Raw genomic sequence first — 19,920 nt, 5'->3', positions numbered from 1 at the left:
GGGGCAGGTGGGAGAGTGGAAATGAACATCAAAATCATAGCTTTCGGGAGGTTATAGTTCTGATCAAACAATGGTTTATTTGGGGAGTAAATGATGTTATTAACAAGGAGAAGATGTGTATTTTCTGTAGCTGGTTTGGTAAACTCGATAACGTTTATTGAGTGCCTGCTGGGTCAGAGCACTGTTCTGAGCACCTACTTTGTGCCAAGCACTTGGGACAGTACAACAGAAGTAGGAAATATATTCTCTGCCCTTAAGGAGCTTTTCGATCTAGTGGGGTTTGGGAATGAGAAGTAGCGTGACCTAGTGGATAAAGCATGGGGCTGGGAGACAGAAGGACCTGGGTACTAACCCCAGTTCCACCACTTGTCCGCTGTGTAATCTTAGACAAATCACTTAACTTCTCCAGGCCTCAGTTCCCTCATCTGTAAAATGGGGGTTAAGACTGTGAACCCCATGTGGGCCAAGAACTGTGTCTAACCTGATTTGCCTGTATCCACCCCTCGCACTTAATACAGAGCCTGGTACATAGTAAGTGCTTAACAAATAGCACAGTTATTATTTTAAGATTTTTCCCCAAACTCAAACCTGTTTCCGCCACCCCCCACCGGTCTCTGAGGACCATATCAACCTTAAGCCTTGAGTTCCTGGAGTCTGTTCCTGTCCCTGTCCCAAATAATGGAGTAGATCATTCTCCCAAATCATAAATTGCAGATTCCTCAGGCAAGTCTTAACCTTAAGCCTTGAGTTCCTGGAGTCTGTTCCTGTCCCTGTCCCAAATAATGGAGTAGATCATTCTCCCAAATCATAAATTGCAGATTCCTCAGGCAAGTCTTAACCTTAAGCCTTGAGTTCCTGGAGTCTGTTCCTGTCCCTGTCCCAAATAATGGAGTAGATCATTCTCCCAAATCATAAATTGCAGATTCCTCAGGCAAGTCTTTTAAACAGACATTGCTGGTGTCCCGGCAGCTGTTTTATTGTCAGTGAATGGAAACATCATAAACGGGGAAGGTGTGTGCGCGCGCATGCGTGTGTTTGGTAAGGCATAAACCCTTCTCATTAGAGCGATTATTTGGATAATCGATTTCATATTACCCTAGTTGGAGAGAGAAGAATGATACAGGAAGTGGTATAAATGCGAACGCCCCGCTCAGACTCACCCCGTCAAATTTGTTGCGGATCATATGGAAGCTCCCTCGTTTGATCTAGCGCTTGGTTTCCGTTTGACTGATGGGAATCTCTCCCTCTCTCCCCGGCTTGCCCCCTCCTCTCTCTACAGGCTGAAGAGCATCATCGGGATGGGGACCGGAGCTGGCGCTTACATCTTAACCCGCTTTGCGGTAGGTCTGCCGGGGTCTTCCTCCAGCCCTGGCGTTGGCGCTGGTGGCACAGGGCAAGAAGCAAATGCTTCCTTTTCCTGCCATGCCTGCTGAGCACGTGGCTCTAAGGACATGTATCTGCCAGTCTGTCCAGCCTCTTGCTCTGCACCCCGGCTACTGTTAAGACTCTCGTTATTTGGCTTCAGGAGGTAGCGTCCCTTAATGGAAAAAGCCGGGGTTGGGAGTCAGGAGACCCGCCTTTTAATCCCAGCTCGGCCACTGATCTGCTCTGTGACTTTGGGCGAGTGATTTAACCTCTCTGGGCCTCAATCTCCTCATCTTTAAAATAGGGGATGAGCTTTCTGCTCTCTTGAACAGGGACTGGGCTCATTCGAATTGCTTCATATCTACCACAGGGGTTACTTAGCACTTCTCTGACGAATAACGACTGCATCGGATCGTTGCGGTCCTTGCTGTGTCTGTGAATGAAGCTCAGAGATTTCTGAGCACGTAGGCAGGATTGTTTCACAGATAACAAAGAGATAGCCCCACTGTTTGTCTAAGCCTGCCTGTCAGCTGTTTTCTGCCTGGCTTTCACTATTTATATATAATTACCCTTCATATTCGGAGAGACCATTGAGTATTTGTGTGGGGCTGAAGAGGCCAATGTTGGATTCCCAGTCCTGGCCCACCTTGTGCACACAAAATTACTGTCCCCTGTGGCATTGAGCTCATATCTGTAGGCCTAGTGCCGTCTTCTCTTTTGCCTCCTGGTGCCTCTTTCCAAAGCTTTCATTAGAGCCTTGCTCAAAGCCTCTCTCTCACGTGACCCGTTCCGTTGCAGCTGAACAACCCAGAGATGGTGGAAGGGCTCGTCCTCATCAACATCAACCCCTGTGCCGAAGGATGGATGGATTGGGCGGCCACTAAGGTAAAGGGATTTCTGGGTGGTGCCGTTGGCTGCCTCAGCCGGGACTCATGTGGTCTAGAATGCCACAGGTGAGCCTCTGGTCTCACCTCCAGGGTCGGCAGCAAAGGCGGAATCTCAGAACAGGGCGGACCAAGGCTGAGCCCTTTTGAGTGGTCTCAGGTTAAAGCCTGGAGACTTTTAGGCAGAGAACGTAGCTGCGTGGGAGAAAGAGGCTAAAGGTCCTTGTGTTTTGTGAGCAGGGTTCGTGGGATCGGGGCTGGGGAGGGGGCTGGTAGCCGAGCTACAGGCCTCGAGTCTTGCTATTGCCCCCCACAGTCCTCTGACTCTTCCCTCTGAGGGGAACCAGGTTCCGGAGTTGGGGTTGATGGGTACATTTCTAGCCCCACCCAGGAGAGCCCTGTTATTTCTAGCGGTTCCAGGATAAATTCTCTTTTGTTAAAGCTGTCCTTGTCTCTGCCAAAGAGGGATGAAATCATTCCAGATGAAACAGGATACAGCTTTTCAGTCTGGGACCAATTTATACTTCTTATTTTTCAAAGCTTGTTTTTACCAGATTTCAGGTGGCTCTCGCGAGACACAAATGCAACAAGCTGCTTCCCAGTTGTGATGGCTCCGTGCCCCTGCTCACTATTTTACTGGTCTGTTCTGCAGTCAGAGGATGGGGAGACCAGCCAGATAAAGTCTGGGGCAGAGGGAGGGCAGAGTTAGGCAGGTAAACCGGACCAAGTGGAAAGAATGCGGAACCAAGAGTCAGGAGACCGGCAGCTCTGCCACTTGCCTGCTGTGTGGTCTTGGGCAAGTCACTTAACCTCTCTGGGCCCCATTTTCCTCAGTTTTCCTCTTAGAGCCCCATGTGGAACAGGGATGTTGCCCTACCTGATTATCTTATATCCAGCCCAGCGCTTTGGCACCTAGAAAGCACTTAATGAATACCGTGATTAATTCATGATCTTGAATAACGGGAGCTGGATCTCAAAATAGATACTTTCCAGAGGAAACCCAGTTGAAGGGATGAAGGGTTCAAAAAAAAAAAAGCCATTTTTCCAGGTTCTGGAGTGCAGCTGCTTAGATGAGAGAGAGTCCAGAGGACTCCCATCTTTTATGTAGAGGGAAGCAGGGCCAGGCACCCTGAGATGCAGAGGAGGATATGGAAACTAAAGATTGGATAAATAAACCTTTCGGTTCCTGAGGATTTCAAAGGAGCCATGGAGTCCTGGGAGAGCCAAGCTCTGGGTTTCTTACGGATCACTGGACCCTCAACTGAACCTCACTCGTGTCTTTAGTTCATCTAGAGGGACTCGAAATGAGGGAGCAACAACCTCTTTGGGCTACTGCCAGGGTTGCTGGGTGGAATACTGTTATTCTCTGGTTGTGTGGTGCCCTCGAACTCTGGCCAATTCTGCAGCCCTGCTTCCCTCCCTCTTGCCCCGTGGGGCTGAGGCATGGTGTCAGGTTCGGATGCTCATTGCTCCCACGACCCATCTTCCAGAACAGTCCACTGGCCGGTTGAGAGAATAGACCAACTCTTTGCCAAGTGGACCCTGCAGTTTATACAGTTTGGGGGGAGACAAGTATGACAGAGAGAGAGAGAGAGAAGAGACACATTCCCCGTACTGTTCTTTCCCTTCGGCTGGTCAAGGATGCCATGTTTCTGTCCTGCCACTGAGTTGTTAACTCTGCCTTCCTAATTCTTCTTCTCTTCCTCCCATTCAGATTTCCGGATGGACCCAGGCTCTCCCAGATATGGTGCTGTCCCATCTGTTTGGCAAGGTGAGTGTCCTCCGAGATAAGGGTTGGTTACCAGTCAGTCGATCAGTGGTATTTATTGGGCACTTAGCGGTTGCTTGGGAGAGGACGGAGGAGTTGGTAGACATGATCCCTGCGCTCGAGGAGCTGATGATTTATCAGCCAACCAATCGATCATATTTATTGAGCGCTTACTTTGTGCAGACCACTGTACTAAGCACTTGGCAGAGTACTCAGCAACATTTTGTTGGGAAGCCATGATCTCTCCGATAAAGTTAGCGGCTGCCTGCTGAGCTCTGATGGGCTTTTTAATAATACTACTGATAATAGTGTTGATCATAACAGTATTTGTTAAGCACTTACTATGTGTCAAGTGCTATTCTAAGCACTGGTGGTAATTGCAAGTTAATTACGTTGGAAAACAGTCCCTATCCTACGTGGGGTTTACAGTCTAAGGGAGAGGGAGAACAGGTGAAGAAGCAATGTGGTCTCGTGGAAAGACCCCAGGCCTGGGAGTCAGAAGAACCTGGGTTCTAATCCTGGCTCTGCCACTGGTCTGCTGGGAGACCTTGGGCAAGTCATTTCACTTCCTCTGTGCCTCCTCTGTAAAACGAAGATTAAGACTTTGAGCCCCGCGTAGGACGTGGATTGTGTCCAACCTGATTAGCTTGCATCTACCCCAGCGCTTAGTACAGTGCCTGGCACATAGTAAGCACTTAATACCGTAAAAACAGAAAACAGGTGCGTAATCCACATTTTACAGTTGAAGAAACTGAGATGCAGAAAAGTGACTTGCCCGTGGTCTCACGCAGCAGATAAGTGATGAAGCTGGAATTAGAACCCAGGTCCTCTGACCTCCAGGCCCGTGCTGTTTCCGCTAGGCCCCGCTGTGTTCTCTCTGTTCTCGCTCAGGCCTAAGGCGACGAGATTGGTGATGTCTCCTCCTCTTTCTTCCTCTCAGGATGAGCTGCAGAGCCACGAGGAAGTGGCCCACACGTACCGCAAGCACATCGTAGATGACATGAATCAGAGCAACCTGCACCTCTTCATCAATGCCTACAACAGGTGCTTGGACTTGTTTGTTCCCGCAAAAGGTGCAATGTTCCGGAGCAGGCAAAGGAAGGGGTGCCTGCTCCCCGGGCCCCGTGTCTGAGCTGGACCCCAGCCTCGCTCATCTCAGGCCTCTAACCAGACTGGACAGTTTCCTGTCAGGGCTGAAAAGACCCCACATGGCAGCTGGCTCGCTCTTTGAAGTCTCCCAGGGGCCAGCGCCTGATCTGGGGAGATTCGAACCACTCACCCCCAACACGAATGTGTCAGGTGGATTAGTTTATGGCAAAGATGAAAGTTAATAATTGTGATATTTGTAAAGTGCTTACTATGTGCCAAACACTCTACTAAGTGCTGAGGTAGATACAAGATCATCAGGTCAGACACACTCTCTGATCCATATGAGGCTCAAGGTGTAAGGGGGAGAGAGGGCAGATAATTCTCATTTTTCAGATGAGGAAATTGAGGCACAGAAATGTTTAATGATTCGCCTAAGTTCAGACAGCAGACAAGTGGCGGAGCCAAGGTTAGAAGCCGGGTCCTCCGACTCCCATTCCGGGGCTCGATCCACTAGTCCACGGAGGAAGTGGGGGCGAGGACTAGGGATGGGCTATAGGTATGAGGAGGACTTGAATGAATGCCTTTTTTGACGACTTCATTTCTGAGCTCTGATTTTCTCAGCTCGGTGGCACCTAGTCTGTTCCAACAAAAGAGGGATCTGACATGCTGTTGATCCTTGGGATACCATTAGTTGAATGTACTGGGTGCCTCAAGCACTGTTTTGGGGGGCTTTCCCGGGTAACAGAGCACTGTTCCGAGTGATACATAGTAAATAGAAAATACCATAATAATAATACTAAGTACTTCCACTTCTGTTGGGACTGGTGGGGACAAGGCCTAGGACGGATCTCGGATATTATCGATGGTTCTGTCTTAGTGATGCAGACTTTTGTCATTTTGTGACAGTCGGAGAGATCTGGACATCGAACGGCCAATGCCAGCGGTTCCCGCTGTCACCCTCCAGTAAGTACCTTCCGGTGGTGGCCCCAAATGACCCAGCGCCTCCCCTGCCCCTCCGGCCAGGTGGATGCCAAGAACCCCAAACCCTTGCTTGCCCCTCTCTTGGCCCTTCCGATGCCAGTGACGACTTCCTCATCCACCACCCTGGCTGAGTGTTCTCCTAGGGCTCGGAGATCAGTCGGAAACAATCCTCTCACTGGGAGGGGACCTCGGAGTATGCCAGTTCCCCAAATCCCATCACCTTAAAGCAGGGTGTCTCTGAAGAAGTGACAGAGGTATTTATGGAGTGCCCACCAAAGGCCGGGCACTGTACTGAGCGCTTTGGAAAAATGCACCAAAAATCTGAAATCCATCCCCTGCTCCCAAGGAGCTCATGCTGCAGTTTGTCGTATTACCGACTCTGTCGTGTTCTCCTAGCTCTTAAGACAGTGTTCTGCGCTCAGTAAATACTACCAGTTGATCGTCTTTGCCGTCGGCCAGCCAACCGGACTGGGAAGACACAGTATCTTTGTGCAGTTGGGTGGAGTGTAAGATGGCGGAAGCTGGAGGCAGGAAGAGCTCTTGTTTGTGACTAATCGTCTGTTGCCCCTCTGTCCAGGTGTCCTGCGCTGTTGGTCGTGGGGGACAACTCTCCAGCAGTGGACGCTGTGGTAAGCATCCTGGGAGCTGATTTTCGGCTGGATGGGTGGGTGGAAGGATGGATAGATGTACGTCAGTCAGTCCCCGCTGTCTTACCTAAGGCCCGGATCCAGCCATCTTTAGTGGTTGCTCTGCCTTTGGAAGATCCTGGGTGAGTCCAGCCCAGTGCTCTGCACACAGTAAGCACTCAGTAAATACAACTGACTGAATGACTGACAGTTCAGGCTGAGCATCATGAGATGTTGCCGCGCTGGGGCCGGATTCTGCTAGCCGGGCCTGCTTGACGGCAGAGAGGGAGCTGGGGGAAGGGAGAGACCACCAGCTGCCATGGACATGCTCATGTGTCAGACTGGTGAGTGGCATCCCCTACAGAGGAAGCCCCAGAGCCATCCTCCCTATGGCGGGTGGGCATCTGGACTGCTCTGAGCCATTCTGGTCAACAGTCGCACTTTGTCGGTCCGGAGCTCCCCGGGAGGCTCCCGTTGAGTGGTAACAGGCCCCGCTTTCCCTCTTCTCTCCCAAGCAGCATGGCCTAGTGGGTAGAGCACGGGCCCGAGAGCCAGAAAGACCTGGATTCTAATACCGGCTCTGCCCCTTGTCTGCTGTGTGAACTTGGGGAGGTCACTTCACTTATCTGGGCCTCAGTACCTCATCTGTAAAATGGGGATGAAGACTGTGAGCCCCATGTGGGGCAGGGACTGTGTCTAACCTGAGTAACTTGTATCTTCATTCAGTCGCATTTATTGACTGCTGTGTGCAGGGCACTGTACTGAGCGCTTGGAAAAGTACAACAATAAACAGACACATTCCCTGCCCTCAGTGAGCTGACGATCTACTCCGGCTCTTAGAACAGTGCTTGACATATAGGAAGCACTTAACAAATACCGCTGTCCTAATCTCTCTCGCCTCCAGCCTGCTCTCTGGGCGAACTCCCACGGGGCCAGGGAGCTCGGCGGGACTGTGACTGTGTGGGGCTTTATGGGACGCTCCGACGGCTGATTCATCGCATTCCAGCCGGGGGGCGGCCAGTCCAGCCAGGGCGCCAACAACACAAAAGAGACTTTTTCATGGCTGGACAGTTTTGTTTTATCACGTGATCTGGGTGTAGGGAGGGGACAGCCAATTAGGGGAAGAAGCAAAATGGCCCGGACACTGTCAAGGCTGTGTTTAGGTAAAGGAGGGATCATTCGTTCAATTCCAGTCGTATTTATTGAGTGCTTACTGTGTGCAGAGCACTGTACTAAGCACTTGGGAGAGTACAGTACAACAATAAGTAGACACCTTCCCTGTCCACAACGAGCTGACAGTCTCGAGGGGGAAACAGACATTAATATGAGTTAATAGAATTCAATTGTATTTATTGAGTGCTTACTGCGTGCAAAGCACCGTACTACGCGCTTGGGACAGTACGATACAACAGGCAGGTATATTCCCTGCCCACATAATGATAATTGTGGTATTTATTAAGTGTTTAGTATGTGCCAGGCACTGTACCAAGCTCTGGGGTGGATACAGTTAAATCGGGCTGGACGCTGTCCCTAGTCCATGTGGAGCTCACAGCCAATTCCCAATTTACAGACGAGGTAATTGAGGCACAGAGAAGTGAAGTGAGGTCACACAGCAGACAAGTGGTGGAACTGGGATTAGAACCCATGACCTTCTGACTCCCTGGCCTGTGCCCTATTTATACACCATGCTGTGGGACTGGGAGAGGGGAAGTCCGGAGGGGTTTCAGGAATTCTGATGCCCTTCACACAACAGGGAGCTATTGATGGCAGATTGGCAGAGGGCACGAGCTGGAATTTTGAGGCTTCTGTTCTTTTTATTGCTCTGACTTGATGAAGAATAAGGAGGTGACGAGTTAATATTCCTTTTCCTTCCTTTCTCCTGCTCTCTTCCCCCCTCTTGCTCTCGCTTTCTCCATCCCCCCTTTCCTCCTTTTCCCCTTCCTAAAACACAGGTGGAGTGCAACTCTAAACTGGACCCAACGAAGACTACCCTCCTCAAGGTAAGGGAGAGGAAACTCCACTCTGCCATTTATATGGGGTCTTGCTGTCGGTCTCGTTAGAGCAGTTAGTGCTAGTGCAGGTCCAGCTAGGAGCCTTCTGACAGAGAGAGGAGGGGTTCCCGGGCGCTGCTGATCAGACCCTTGGGCTGGCCGCTCTCCTGGAAAGATGGGGTGAAGGGGCCGCAGACACCAAGCCCGTTGGAGGTGGCTCGGGCCCCTCCAGGCTCCCTCTCTTTAGGAACTTCCCCTGAGCGGATTTGGAAAGCCAGCCAAGGCTGGGTTGGCAGGCTGAGGACAAAGTGAGCCCCCGACTGGGTTACCGCGGCTGACCGGGTGGAGTGCCCACAACCCTCGGCATCTGAGGGTCCCCTCTGTCTGAAAATTAGGGAATAGGATTTGCAGAGGACACCGATGTTTGGCATCAAAATTTGCATTTAGGCCCCACCCACAGCTTCCCAAACAATAATACTAATAATAATGTTGGTATTTGTTAAGCGCTTACTATGTGCCGAGCACTGTTCTAAGCGCTGGGGTAGATGCAGGGTAATCGGGTTGTCCCACGTGAGGCTCACAGTTAATCCCCATTTTACAGATGAGGTAACTGAGGCACAGAGAAGTTAAGTGAGTTGCCCAAAGTCACACAGCTGACAAGTGGCAGAGCTGGGATTCGAACTCATGACTTCTGACTCCCAAGCCCGGCCTCTTTCCGCTGAGCCACGCTCCTACTACCTACGGAATCTCTAACACCCAAAAGTCTTCCACAGCTCCAAACCCCAGGTTTCCCCCACAGACAGAGGTTCTTGAGGAAAAGAAACCCAAAGGATAGAGAAAGGAGAGACTGAAAATGCTGGTCTTTTTTTTTTTTTTTTTTTTCTGCCGGCTGCCTGCCCTCTTCTGGGTGGATTTAAGCCTGAAAAATCACACCATCAAAATGGCAGGGTCTAGCTTTCTTAGAGGCACCCTTAACAGCTAGAGCGGCTAGTTAAAATCCTGAGGCAAAAGGGTCCTGACCATGGGATGATTTCCATTCAGCCTGATTTCGTTTCGACCCCTATAGCACAGGGCGGCGCTCGCAGTTATGGCCCCGTTTCGGAGTCAGGTTATGAGTCACATGGTACAGATGCTCTTCTCTCAGCTAATCCCCCGTTGATCCCAAGAGTCTTCCCCGCACCCCTTTCTTGTGACATCACGGCTGCTCTGGCAAGACGGGCTCTGATCCCAGTCCAGCTAGGCTCTGATTGTTCTGATTGATTGATCAATGTGGGGCTCCTGCGGGCAGATTTTATCAGTCTGTCTGGCCCCCGGGAACGGCTCCCCGGTGCCGGGGCTCCCTGGAATGGCTGGGTGGGGAATTGTTGCTCTTGAAGGAAAGCCAGCAGGGAAAGGCCAAAGGAATTGCATGTACTGACCACAAGTCCCCATTCCCCGGGGGTGACGGCCCCGCAGCGGTGAGAGCTGGACTCCAGCCTCGCTCACCCCAGTTCTGACTGGATCTGAGCATTTCCAGTAAGCATTGAAAGACCTAAAATGGTGGCTTCTTGGCTCTCTGAAACCTGCCCTCCTCCCGGTCCCTGTACGGCCTAAAATTCCCGCCCTCTCTCTACTCCCGTCTTCGAAATACAAAGTTGCTACTTAGGCTAGCCATCACCAAGTCTGCTCAGACAACTCCTTTCACAGTGATGGTCCCAGGTCTCCCCAGCCACGAAGCAGAAAATCTCCCCTGGGGTAACTGGACCTCTGAGGGGAAAAGCTGTCCCAGCGCTCAATTCTCCCCTCCCCCTCTCCCTTTCTCCTTCCTTTCCCGAGCATCTCAACACTCAGGATGGGCAGGTGACCGTGTTCTGAGGCCCAGCCCTGCCCTCTTCCAGGACCATCTTCTTCCTTTCCCAGTTTCGTGCTCCCAGACCCTTTTCCGGCTAGCAGACACCTAGAACTAGGTGCCGGGGGAACGAGTGACCCTGACTCTCTTTTTTCTCTTCCTTCAGATGGCAGATTGTGGTGGCCTCCCCCAGATTTCCCAGGTAAGACTGCACCTCATAATTCGCAAGAATTGCGTGACCCTCACGGGCAGAGATCACCAGGCCACATACCTACTTTGTGGACCTTGAACTCTTGTGGGGGGCTAATCTTAATGATCCCCAGGTTGTGAGGTGAGACGGCACTGGAAATAATAATAAGAATTGTGGTATTTGTTAAGCGCTAACTGGGTGCCAGGTACTGTACTAAGTGCTGGTGTGGATGCCAGCAAATCGAGCTGGATACAGTCCCTGTCCCACGTAGGGCTTGGCTTCAGCCAGACACCACCCCCCCCACCTTGGACAAAGAAAGACCCCAAATGTGTGGAATTGTCCCTTAATTAACCAGATAATGGTAATTACTGGGAGCCTACTGGCTCCCGGAGTAGGGGCGGATGTACACGTCAGGGTGGGGAAGACCTGTTCAGTGCAATTCAGATCTGAGAAGATCTGGAAGGCTGTGCCCGGGGACAGCCCATAGCCCTTGGGAAGGGCACTGGGCTTTGACCCACCTTCCTGGAAGAGACTGACTCAATTGTCATCGGGAGGGAGTTGGCTATATGTTGTTTCTTTTTGAGGATGGATTTTTGCAATTGTTTAAACTGCAGAAGAATAATATCCAAAGTCCCCCAATACCGGGGAACTCTGCTATCTGAGCACCCCAGGCGACAACCTTCACCGACCAGGCGTGTTTTTCACAAGGGCTGGGTTTCATTGGCCGTCCCTCTTTGCTCTGTGCCAACTGGAGATCTGCTATCTTATGCAAACACCCTTGTTTTCCCCTTTCTCTTCCAGCCTGCGAAGCTTGCAGAAGCTTTCAAATACTTTGTCCAGGGGATGGGATACAGTAAGTGTTTTATTTCACCGAGATAGGGATCGCCCAGAATTCCCAGGCCAGATGGGGAATCCTCTTGTTGAAGGCAGAAATCTGGATGCCTGAGGCAAAGGCTGAATCTGTGCTTTCTAAGATGACATGAATGGGTACAGCTGGGTCTGCCCTGAGGTACACGGCTTGGACCTGCACGTGGGCAGAGGTGCTTGCCCTGTGCTACAGGGCTAGGACCTGCGTGCGGACGGGGGTGCTCATCTTGTGCCGCGGGGCTAGGACCTGCAAGTGGACTTACTTAACCCCGGTACACAGCTAGGACCTGCACGTGAGGTGTGCTTGCCCCGTGGTACGGGGCTAGGACCTGTATGGGGGCCAGGGTGCTTGTCCTCTGCTGCACAGCTAAAACCTGAATAACCTTGTGCAGTTGTTTTCCCTGTGTCACACGGCTAGGACACCCCATGCGCAGGTGCACAGATGTGCTTGCCCCCGGGTGGGTGGGGAGGGGAGGGGACAACTGTCCCTTCCGCACGATGCCGTGCTGTCGCCGCCTCCTGACTCGGTTACGTCCCTTTCTGCAGTGCCCTCCGCCAGCATGACCCGTCTCATGAGGTCCCGCACAGCCTCGGGCTCCAGCGTCACCTCCCAGGAGGGTTCCCGCAGCCGCTCCCACACCGGGGAGGGTTCCCGCAGCCGCTCCCACACCGGCGAAGGGTCCCGCAGCCGCTCCCACACCGGCGAGGGCTCCCGCGGCCGCTCCCACACGGACACCCGCCTGGATATCACTCCAAACTCCGGGGACACCGCTGGGCCCAAGGCCATGGAACTCTCCAGTTAGAGGTGCAAAGTCGCCTTCCTGGCTCTGAATTGGAACTGAAAGCTCAAATAGCTGCCTGCCACTCACCCCCGTACCCTCCCACCCCTTTTCCCCCATCCCGGGGTACCCCCCACTGCCCGTAACTTGGCATTAATCCGACGCTTCTTTCCTAAGGGTGAGTTTGGGCAAAAGCATGGTGGGGGAGGTCTTTCTTGAAGGGGACCAAAGAAAGCAAGCATCTCAATGACTTAGAGTTTCATTAATTTCTTTACCTGATTCCTGGTGGCTCCAATTTTTGCCCTCCCCCTGATGCCAAACTCTCAAAAGGATATTTGCCCAAAAAAGAATATGGCAGTAAAATACTTTAAAAAAAAAAAAAACAAAACACTTTTTTTTTTTATAAACATGGGCCAACCTGGATTTAGACTAGAATTGATCAAAGCTCCGGTCTCCCTATATCCTGTTTTTCTTTGCACCTAAAGAAAACTGACCTCCTTGTGACACAAGCTACACTACTCGGATGTAGGGGAGGAAGAGAGCAATGCATTGTGAGTGACTTCTTTTTTTCATGGGAGAAAAAGAGGGACTCACATTGAAGCTGGAGTTTTTTTACAAACTCAAACTGTGTATAGTTCACTTAATATTTAAAAATCGTATATTGTGCATTTATAATCCTTATAATTCAGTAGTGTTGTAAGCCCATTTCCTCTTATGTTCTTTTTAACCATCAGCTAAGATAGGCACCTAAAAAATGCCAACAAGATCCCAGCCGATTGCATTTCAGAGATTAAGCTTGGTCACGGTGACTCCTTTTTTTCCCCCCTTCTCTCTTTTTCTTTTTTAAACGAGCGGGAGACACATCTTCTCCTCAAGGCGGCCAGATGGGGGTGAGTGGGGAAATACAGCTTGGCTGTTCGGTTCAGAGTTTAAATGTTTAGAGCGACCAGGCGAGCTGGTCTTGCATCCGCTGGGGGAATGGTGTTCTCTCCGACACGGCGGAGACGAAACCATGGGATTTTGTGAACTAAACCTAATCCGGCTTCTAATTGTGTTGTCGAGAGTAAGTCTGAGATCTGTGGTATAGCCTCTAATGATTGCTGTGCGTCTTGACTTCCATTAATGCTTCTAGAGTTCAGATGGAACTTTTTCCTGGAAAAAAAAGCATGTGATGGGAAAGATGGTGAGGGAAGGGGGAGAAGGCTGCATCTGGAATCCATTTATTTACCGGGTGGCCATCAACAGCCCCGGACCCCAACTCCTGGGCTGATGGTTTGCGGGGGGAGAGGTCTCCCCTCTAAAGAAACCGTATAACTGTTAGATCCAACCCCTGCTTTCAGTGCTGGAGATTCCCAAGGAAATCAGCGGGTGTGCGAAGGAACCCGGAGCCACTGAGCGAGGTCGATTTGGCCTGGGATAATCCAGTTCCAAACATGCCCCCACTGTAGAATGGTATTAGTTCATGGGAGAAGCAGAATGAGACGTTGAAAACTACTAGGCAAGGCCTATCCAGAAGAGTTTCTTAATTAAATATTTGTATTTATTTCCAAACCAATAAATTTGTAACTTTGCAATGCCTCGTGTCTTTCTTACTCTACGTCTACCTCCCTATTGCCGAGGTGGAAACCAGCTAAGGGGATGCTGTGTGAAGGATGGAAGAGGACCAGGGCTCGGTCCTGCAGTCTCCAGGAATGTTTAAGCGGGGAGCAGTAAAGTAACAGCGACAGTGGTACTTACTGAGCACCCACTCGTCGTCCACGCACTTTACTAAACACCTAGGAAAGAACAACAAAGTGAGGGACAATCCGCTCTCTGCCCCACAAGGAGCATCCCCATTTGCCAAACAAAGGGGTGTAAATTTGCTAAATTTCAGTCTTTGCTAAAGCCTGTGGCTACACTGACTTGAGTTGACCATTTCCTTTAGGGCACCTGCGATCTGGTCTCAGGAAGTGGGAATTTACTGAATCTAAGTGTAGATAGCTGAATAAAGCTATCCAAGTCCCAAGTTAGAGCCTCAAATCAAATTTCCCTCTGGAAAGATCTGGTTCATTCTGGCTGCACCCAATCAATCCATGGCATTTCTCGATCACTTACCGTGTGTAGATTCCTGTAGTAAATGCTTGGAAGAGAAAAATACAGTATACTTTCCGAGAGCTTAGTACAGTGCTCTGCACACCGTAAGTGCTCAATAAGTGTGATTGAAAGAATAGATGAATAAGGGTGGTAGATTCCTGCCCACAAGGAACTTGAGGTAGGGGCAGGAATGTGTCTGCTAATTCTGTTGCATTGTACTCTCCCAAGCACTTAATACTGTGCTTGTATATATAGAGAGAAGCAGTGTGGCTCAGTGGAAAGAGCCCGGGCTTGGGAGTCAGAGGTCATGGGTTCGAATCCTGCCTCTGCCACTTGTCAGCAGTGTGACTGTGGGCAAGTCACTTCACTTCTCTGGGCCTCAGTTCCCTCATCTGTAAAATGGGGATTAACTGTGAGCCTCACGTGGGACAACCTGATCACCCTGTATCTCCCCCAGCGCTTAAAACAGTGCTCGGCACATAGTAAGCGCTTAAATACCAACATTACCATATATATATATATAGTAAGTGCTCAATCAATACGATTGGTTGTTTGGATATGGAGAGTGATTTTCATGGGAATGGAGTCCAGTAGTTCTCTGAGGAAATGGTGGCATTCTGTGAGTCCTTACCGTGCCGGGCTCAGCACTAAGCCTTCGTGTCAGAAGTCCAGGAGGAAAGGACCTGGGTCCTGGTCTCAAGAAGCTTACACTACCTTGGGAGACTTTGTAAGTCGAGAGAGTGGAGGCTGTCAGCGTGGCCTAGTGGAAAGAGCCCTGGAAGTCAGAGAACCTGAGTTCTAATCCCAGCTCTGCCACTTGCCTGCTGTGTGGCCTTAGGAAGTCACACCACTTCTCTGTGCCTCGGTTCCCTCACCTGCAAAATGAGGATTCAAAACCCCTTCTCCCTGAAAGCCCCCATGTGGGACCTGATTATCTTGTATCTACCCCAGCACTTAGAGTAGTGCTTGACACTTAGTAAGCTCTTAACAAATACTTCAGTTATTTGGATTAGCTGCACCGCCACCATCCATACGGTGTTTCCAAGACCCAAAATGACCCAAAATGGTCTCTTTCTAGGGTGGGGGGAAATAATAATAACAATAATAATAATAGTTTCTGTTAAGTGCTTACTATGGGCTAGGGACTCAATGGTGGGGTGGATACAAGTGAATCAGGTGATCTGCACATATAAGCACTCAAATACAATTGAGTAAATGAATCGGATTGGACATAATCCCTGTCCTATAGGACTCACTGTCTCAATCCCCATTTTACAGGTGAGATAACTGAGGAACAGGGAAGTTAGGTGACTTGCCCAAGGTCACAGCTGACAACTGGCAAAGCTAGGATTAGAACCCAGGACCAACGGACTCCCAGGCCTGTGCTCTATCCTCTATACCACACTGGTCCCCCCAAAGCAGGTTTTCTCTGTTCTGAGACTTCCTCAAGGCCTCCAAACTGTCCTGCAAAACTTGAGGTGTTTGGTCTACCTAGAGAAATGGGGCATAGAGCAAGGAAAAGAGCCACTGGCTGGGTGGCTGGGGTCGGAGCTTCTCTAAAACAGGCTGAGAGCTGGGGGGCATTTACATCGCACCACAAGAACCTCTCTGCCCTGCTCGCGGAAAGCCAAAGGGACCGATAAGAACCAGTCAGGAAGGAGTCAACCTCGCAGCTCAGAGCATCAGAGAAAGCACCGTTCCAGCCTCTTGGGGAGAGGGTCATGGTGTCTAGCACCAAAGTGATGGGAATCCAAGCCACCAGGGAGGGGAGAAGTCCAGTGGGTTGGCCAGAGGGAGCTTCTGGAAGCCCCAGTTGACAGGCGAATTACTGTTTTCATTCAGGGAATGATTCACCACGTCAGTTTCCTAGAAACCCTAAATGGATTTTATCTAGTAGCATTCCTTTAATCAGAGCAACAGAGCCTAGGGAAAGAATACGGGACCCAGAGTTAGGAAACCCGATCAACCACCTCTTTCTGGAAACATTATCCAAAGTCAGCTTCGCTGACACTGCCCTCTCCTGGTTCTCCTCCAGCTCTCTAACTGGGGGTCGTCCCTCAAGATTAAGTTCTGGGTCCGCGTCTATTCTCCATCTCCAATCACTCCTTTGGAGAACTCATTCACGCTCATGGCTTCAACTACCAACTCTGTGCGGATGATACCCAAATCTCCATCACCAGCTCTGAGCTCCCTCCCTCTCTGCAGTCTCACATTTTCTCCTGCCTTCAAGACATCTCTACTCGGCGGTCCTCCCATCACCTCAAATTTAACGTGTCTAAAACAGAACTCCTTATCGTCCCACCCAAACCCTGTCCTCCCCCTGACTTTACATCGCTGTAGATGGCACCACGATCCTTCCTGTCTCACGAGCCCCTAACCTTGGCTTTATCCTTGACTCCTCTCTGTCTTTCAACCTACACATTCGATCCATCACTAAATCCTGTCAGTCCCACCTTCAAAACCGCTAAAATCCACCCTTTCCTCTCCAAACTGCTATCATCTTAATACAGTTACTCATCCTGTCCCACCTGGATTACTGCAATAATCTCCTTACTGACCTCTCAGCATCCTATCTTTCCCCTCTCCGTACTTCACTCTGCGGCCCAGTTCATTTTTCTACAAAAACACTCAGGACATGTCACCCGATGCCTCAAAAAACTCCGGGGGTTACCCATCCACGTCGAACAAAAACTCCTCACCATTGACTTTAAAGCATTCAGTCACCTTGCCCCTTCCTACCTCACCCCGCTAATCTCCTACTACAACCCAGCCCGCACCTTTCACTCCTCTAATGCTAACCTCACTGTGCCTTGATCTTGTCTATCTCACTGCCGACTCCTTGCCCAAATCTTGCCTCTGGCTTGGAATGCCCTCCTTCCTCAAATCCGAAAGACAATTATTCTCCCCCAATTCAAAGCCTTATTGAGGGTACATCTCCAGGGGCCTTCCCTAAGCCCCTCTTTCCTCTTCTCCCACTCCCTTCTGCATCACCCTGCCTTGCTCCCTTTCTTCATCCCCCTCTCAGCCCCACAACACCTATGTTCACATCTGTAATTAATTTATATTAATGTCTGTCTCTCCATCTTTAGACCGTAAGCTCGTTGTGGGCAGGAAATGTGTCTATTGTTGTGTAACGTACTCTCCCAAACACTTAGTGCGGTGCTCTGCACACAGTAAGCGCTCCATAAATAATATTGACTGAGAGAGAAGGTGAGAGAGGGGAGGAGGGAGGGAGGAATGGCTAGGCATGAGCCTGCCTAGCTGGCAGCCGTATCTGGGCAGGGCTGGTGGCGATGGTGCTGCTCAAGGCTCCCTGGGGCATCGCTGGAGGTAACGTGCTCTTCTCGGAACTCAGGCTGCTGGCGAGGGCCCTTGTTTTCCCCAGAATTAATGTAGCGTGCTGTGGAGGTGAGGGCTGGGGGGTAGGAGAGGAGGACCCGGTAGGGGAGAAAGGCAGGGGCAGGGGGAGGGTCTCATCCCACCAATCAGTCGCTTTTTCCAACCCCCTGAGCCCTTAGTTGTTGATTCTCTGGCCTCTACTCCCTATGGGGTCTGCTGGGGTTGGGGGTTGGGGTCAGGGCCGGGATGAGGGTGGGAGAATTGAATCTATGTGAGTACCGGGGAGGGTCCAGTCAGAGGAGGTGGTAGGTAAATGAGGCTCTCTCTGGGGGCATTCCAACCCCCCTGAGGGCAGCAGTGTTCTGTTTTTGTCATGATGCCTCAGAGAGATCGGTCAGCTGCTACCCTGGATCCAGATTTCTGAGTCGGAGTTGGCACTGAGACCAAATCCAGTGTTTATGATTAAACACTGCTGACCCTGGTCATTAATATTTAACAACCTCCCCAGCAACCCAGACTCTTCCATCTTTCCTTCTCCCCCGCCACCCCCCGAATACACCTCTCCCTCTTTCCCTCCATGTCCCTTTCCTGCCTGTCCTCCTTGTCCTCCTCTTTCTTGTGCTCCTCCTCCTCCTCCTTGTTCTCCCTCTCCTCACCAGCTAGTGCCTGCTATTGCTGGTTTGAACCTCAAGCCAACTCAGGGTTCCTAGTGGCATTTTCTTTGTCCACCCAATTCTTCTCAAACCACCTTGGCTCTGTGCAGGAGAGCCAACAGCTGGCAGTGACCCACCAAGAAGACAGTTCAGCCCCCCACCACCCAGCCCCCAGCATCCCTGCAGGACCCTGGTCCAGAGGGCCAGAAGTCAGCTGAGGCTGGCATCAACAACCAGATTGAGGGATTTCTCCAGCTAAAGGCTCACGCTGCCTGCCACAGCAGCAGAATCAGAACCACCAAACTGAAGCACAGAAAATCCTTATCCAAACCAGATGGAGCAGGTATCGGGCTCCAGCGGTCAGCTGATGACAAGGGAGCAATTTGCCAAACTTCCCTGGGTACGATCCCAAAGCGCTTTCTCCACATGCAATTTCCAGATCAATCGCCTTCATTCGTTCATTCAGTTGTATTTATTGAGCGCGTACTGGGTGCAGAGCACTGTACTAAGCGCTTTGGAGAGTAAAATATAACAATAAACAGACACATTCCCTGCCCACAGCGAGCTTATTCTCGCCCTGTGGCATATTCCTCTTCCAAACAGCACCGTCAGTTCACTTAGCTATAAAGTCACAATTTGAAATTGGCTAATAGGCTCACATGTGAGAAAAAATAAGCTGTTATTTCTCCACTTTTGTGGCTCCCATTAATAAATCAGCGATTCCCTGCCTCCCCATAAAATTTCTCAGAAAAAATCACAGTGATATAATTTAAGAATCGTATTAACATAATATTCATGTGTTTTTCCCAGAATACTTATATACAGTACAATCCTATGAGGGAGATTATACACTATAAAACAATTAGAATGTAGCTGGCACCCTCTTTCATTCAATCTCTTAGTGTTTAACTTAAGACCAACAGCATAGAGGCACTTTGTTTTAGTGATCAACTGACATTTTTGCTACCAAACTTGCATACTGCTTTTAGAATTTCGTCTAACTTCTGGGAAGCAGAGTGGGCTGGAGGAAAGAGCAAGGGCTTGGATGTCGAAGGCACTGGTTTCTAAACCCGGCTCCATCGCTAGCCCGATGGCTCTATTTATAAGTAGTTTTATGTCTGTCTCTCCCGATAGGGTATAAGCTCCTTGTGGGCAGTAAAAAGGTCTTGCGTTTCTATTGCACTTTTTCAAGAGGGCACCTTTCCCACCGCCTTATCTCCTTCGGGGGTTTTGCATCAAAGAAGTGTTCAAGTATCTTGACTTAAACACACAAGGACTGCCTCGGGTTTGTTTGAAATGTTGGACAGGCACTACTTTACTCTCCAATTGTGTCTCCACTGGGCTTCCCAGACAATGAATGTAACTGGAACCCAGTTTTCAAAGCGATTGCCCCACCTGCTTTGTGACTGTTGGAGTCACAGGGCATTACGTAATGATGGCCTTTATTAGGTGCTGTGAGCCGAGGGCAGAGACGAGGTTATGAGATC

General features: G+C 50.4%; 1 protein-coding gene across 2 annotated transcripts in view; it reads left to right on the top strand.

The window, feature by feature from the left end:
• Positions 1–13,942, top strand: part of NDRG1 (N-myc downstream regulated 1) — a 44,949-nt gene extending 31,007 nt beyond the window's left edge. For both annotated transcript variants that reach the window (XM_029062447.1, XM_029062448.2), the window contains exons 7-16: positions 1,280–1,340; positions 2,164–2,250; positions 3,964–4,020; positions 4,958–5,061; positions 6,013–6,069; positions 6,665–6,716; positions 8,666–8,713; positions 10,699–10,734; positions 11,524–11,575; positions 12,136–13,942. In XM_029062447.1, coding sequence (XP_028918280.1) covers positions 1,280–1,340; positions 2,164–2,250; positions 3,964–4,020; positions 4,958–5,061; positions 6,013–6,069; positions 6,665–6,716; positions 8,666–8,713; positions 10,699–10,734; positions 11,524–11,575; positions 12,136–12,392 — 811 coding nt within the window. In that variant the 3' untranslated portion in view covers positions 12,393–13,942. The remainder of the gene's footprint in view (positions 1–1,279; positions 1,341–2,163; positions 2,251–3,963; positions 4,021–4,957; positions 5,062–6,012; positions 6,070–6,664; positions 6,717–8,665; positions 8,714–10,698; positions 10,735–11,523; positions 11,576–12,135) is intronic.
• Positions 13,943–19,920: the final 5,978 nt, after the last annotated feature.

The sequence above is a fragment of the Ornithorhynchus anatinus genome, chromosome 4 (genome assembly GCF_004115215.2).
Source record: "Ornithorhynchus anatinus isolate Pmale09 chromosome 4, mOrnAna1.pri.v4, whole genome shotgun sequence".
In the NCBI taxonomy this organism is placed as follows: domain Eukaryota; kingdom Metazoa; phylum Chordata; class Mammalia; order Monotremata; family Ornithorhynchidae; genus Ornithorhynchus; species Ornithorhynchus anatinus.
Note: the sequence above shows the minus strand (reverse complement) of the source record. Positions and strands in the feature narration are given on the sequence as shown.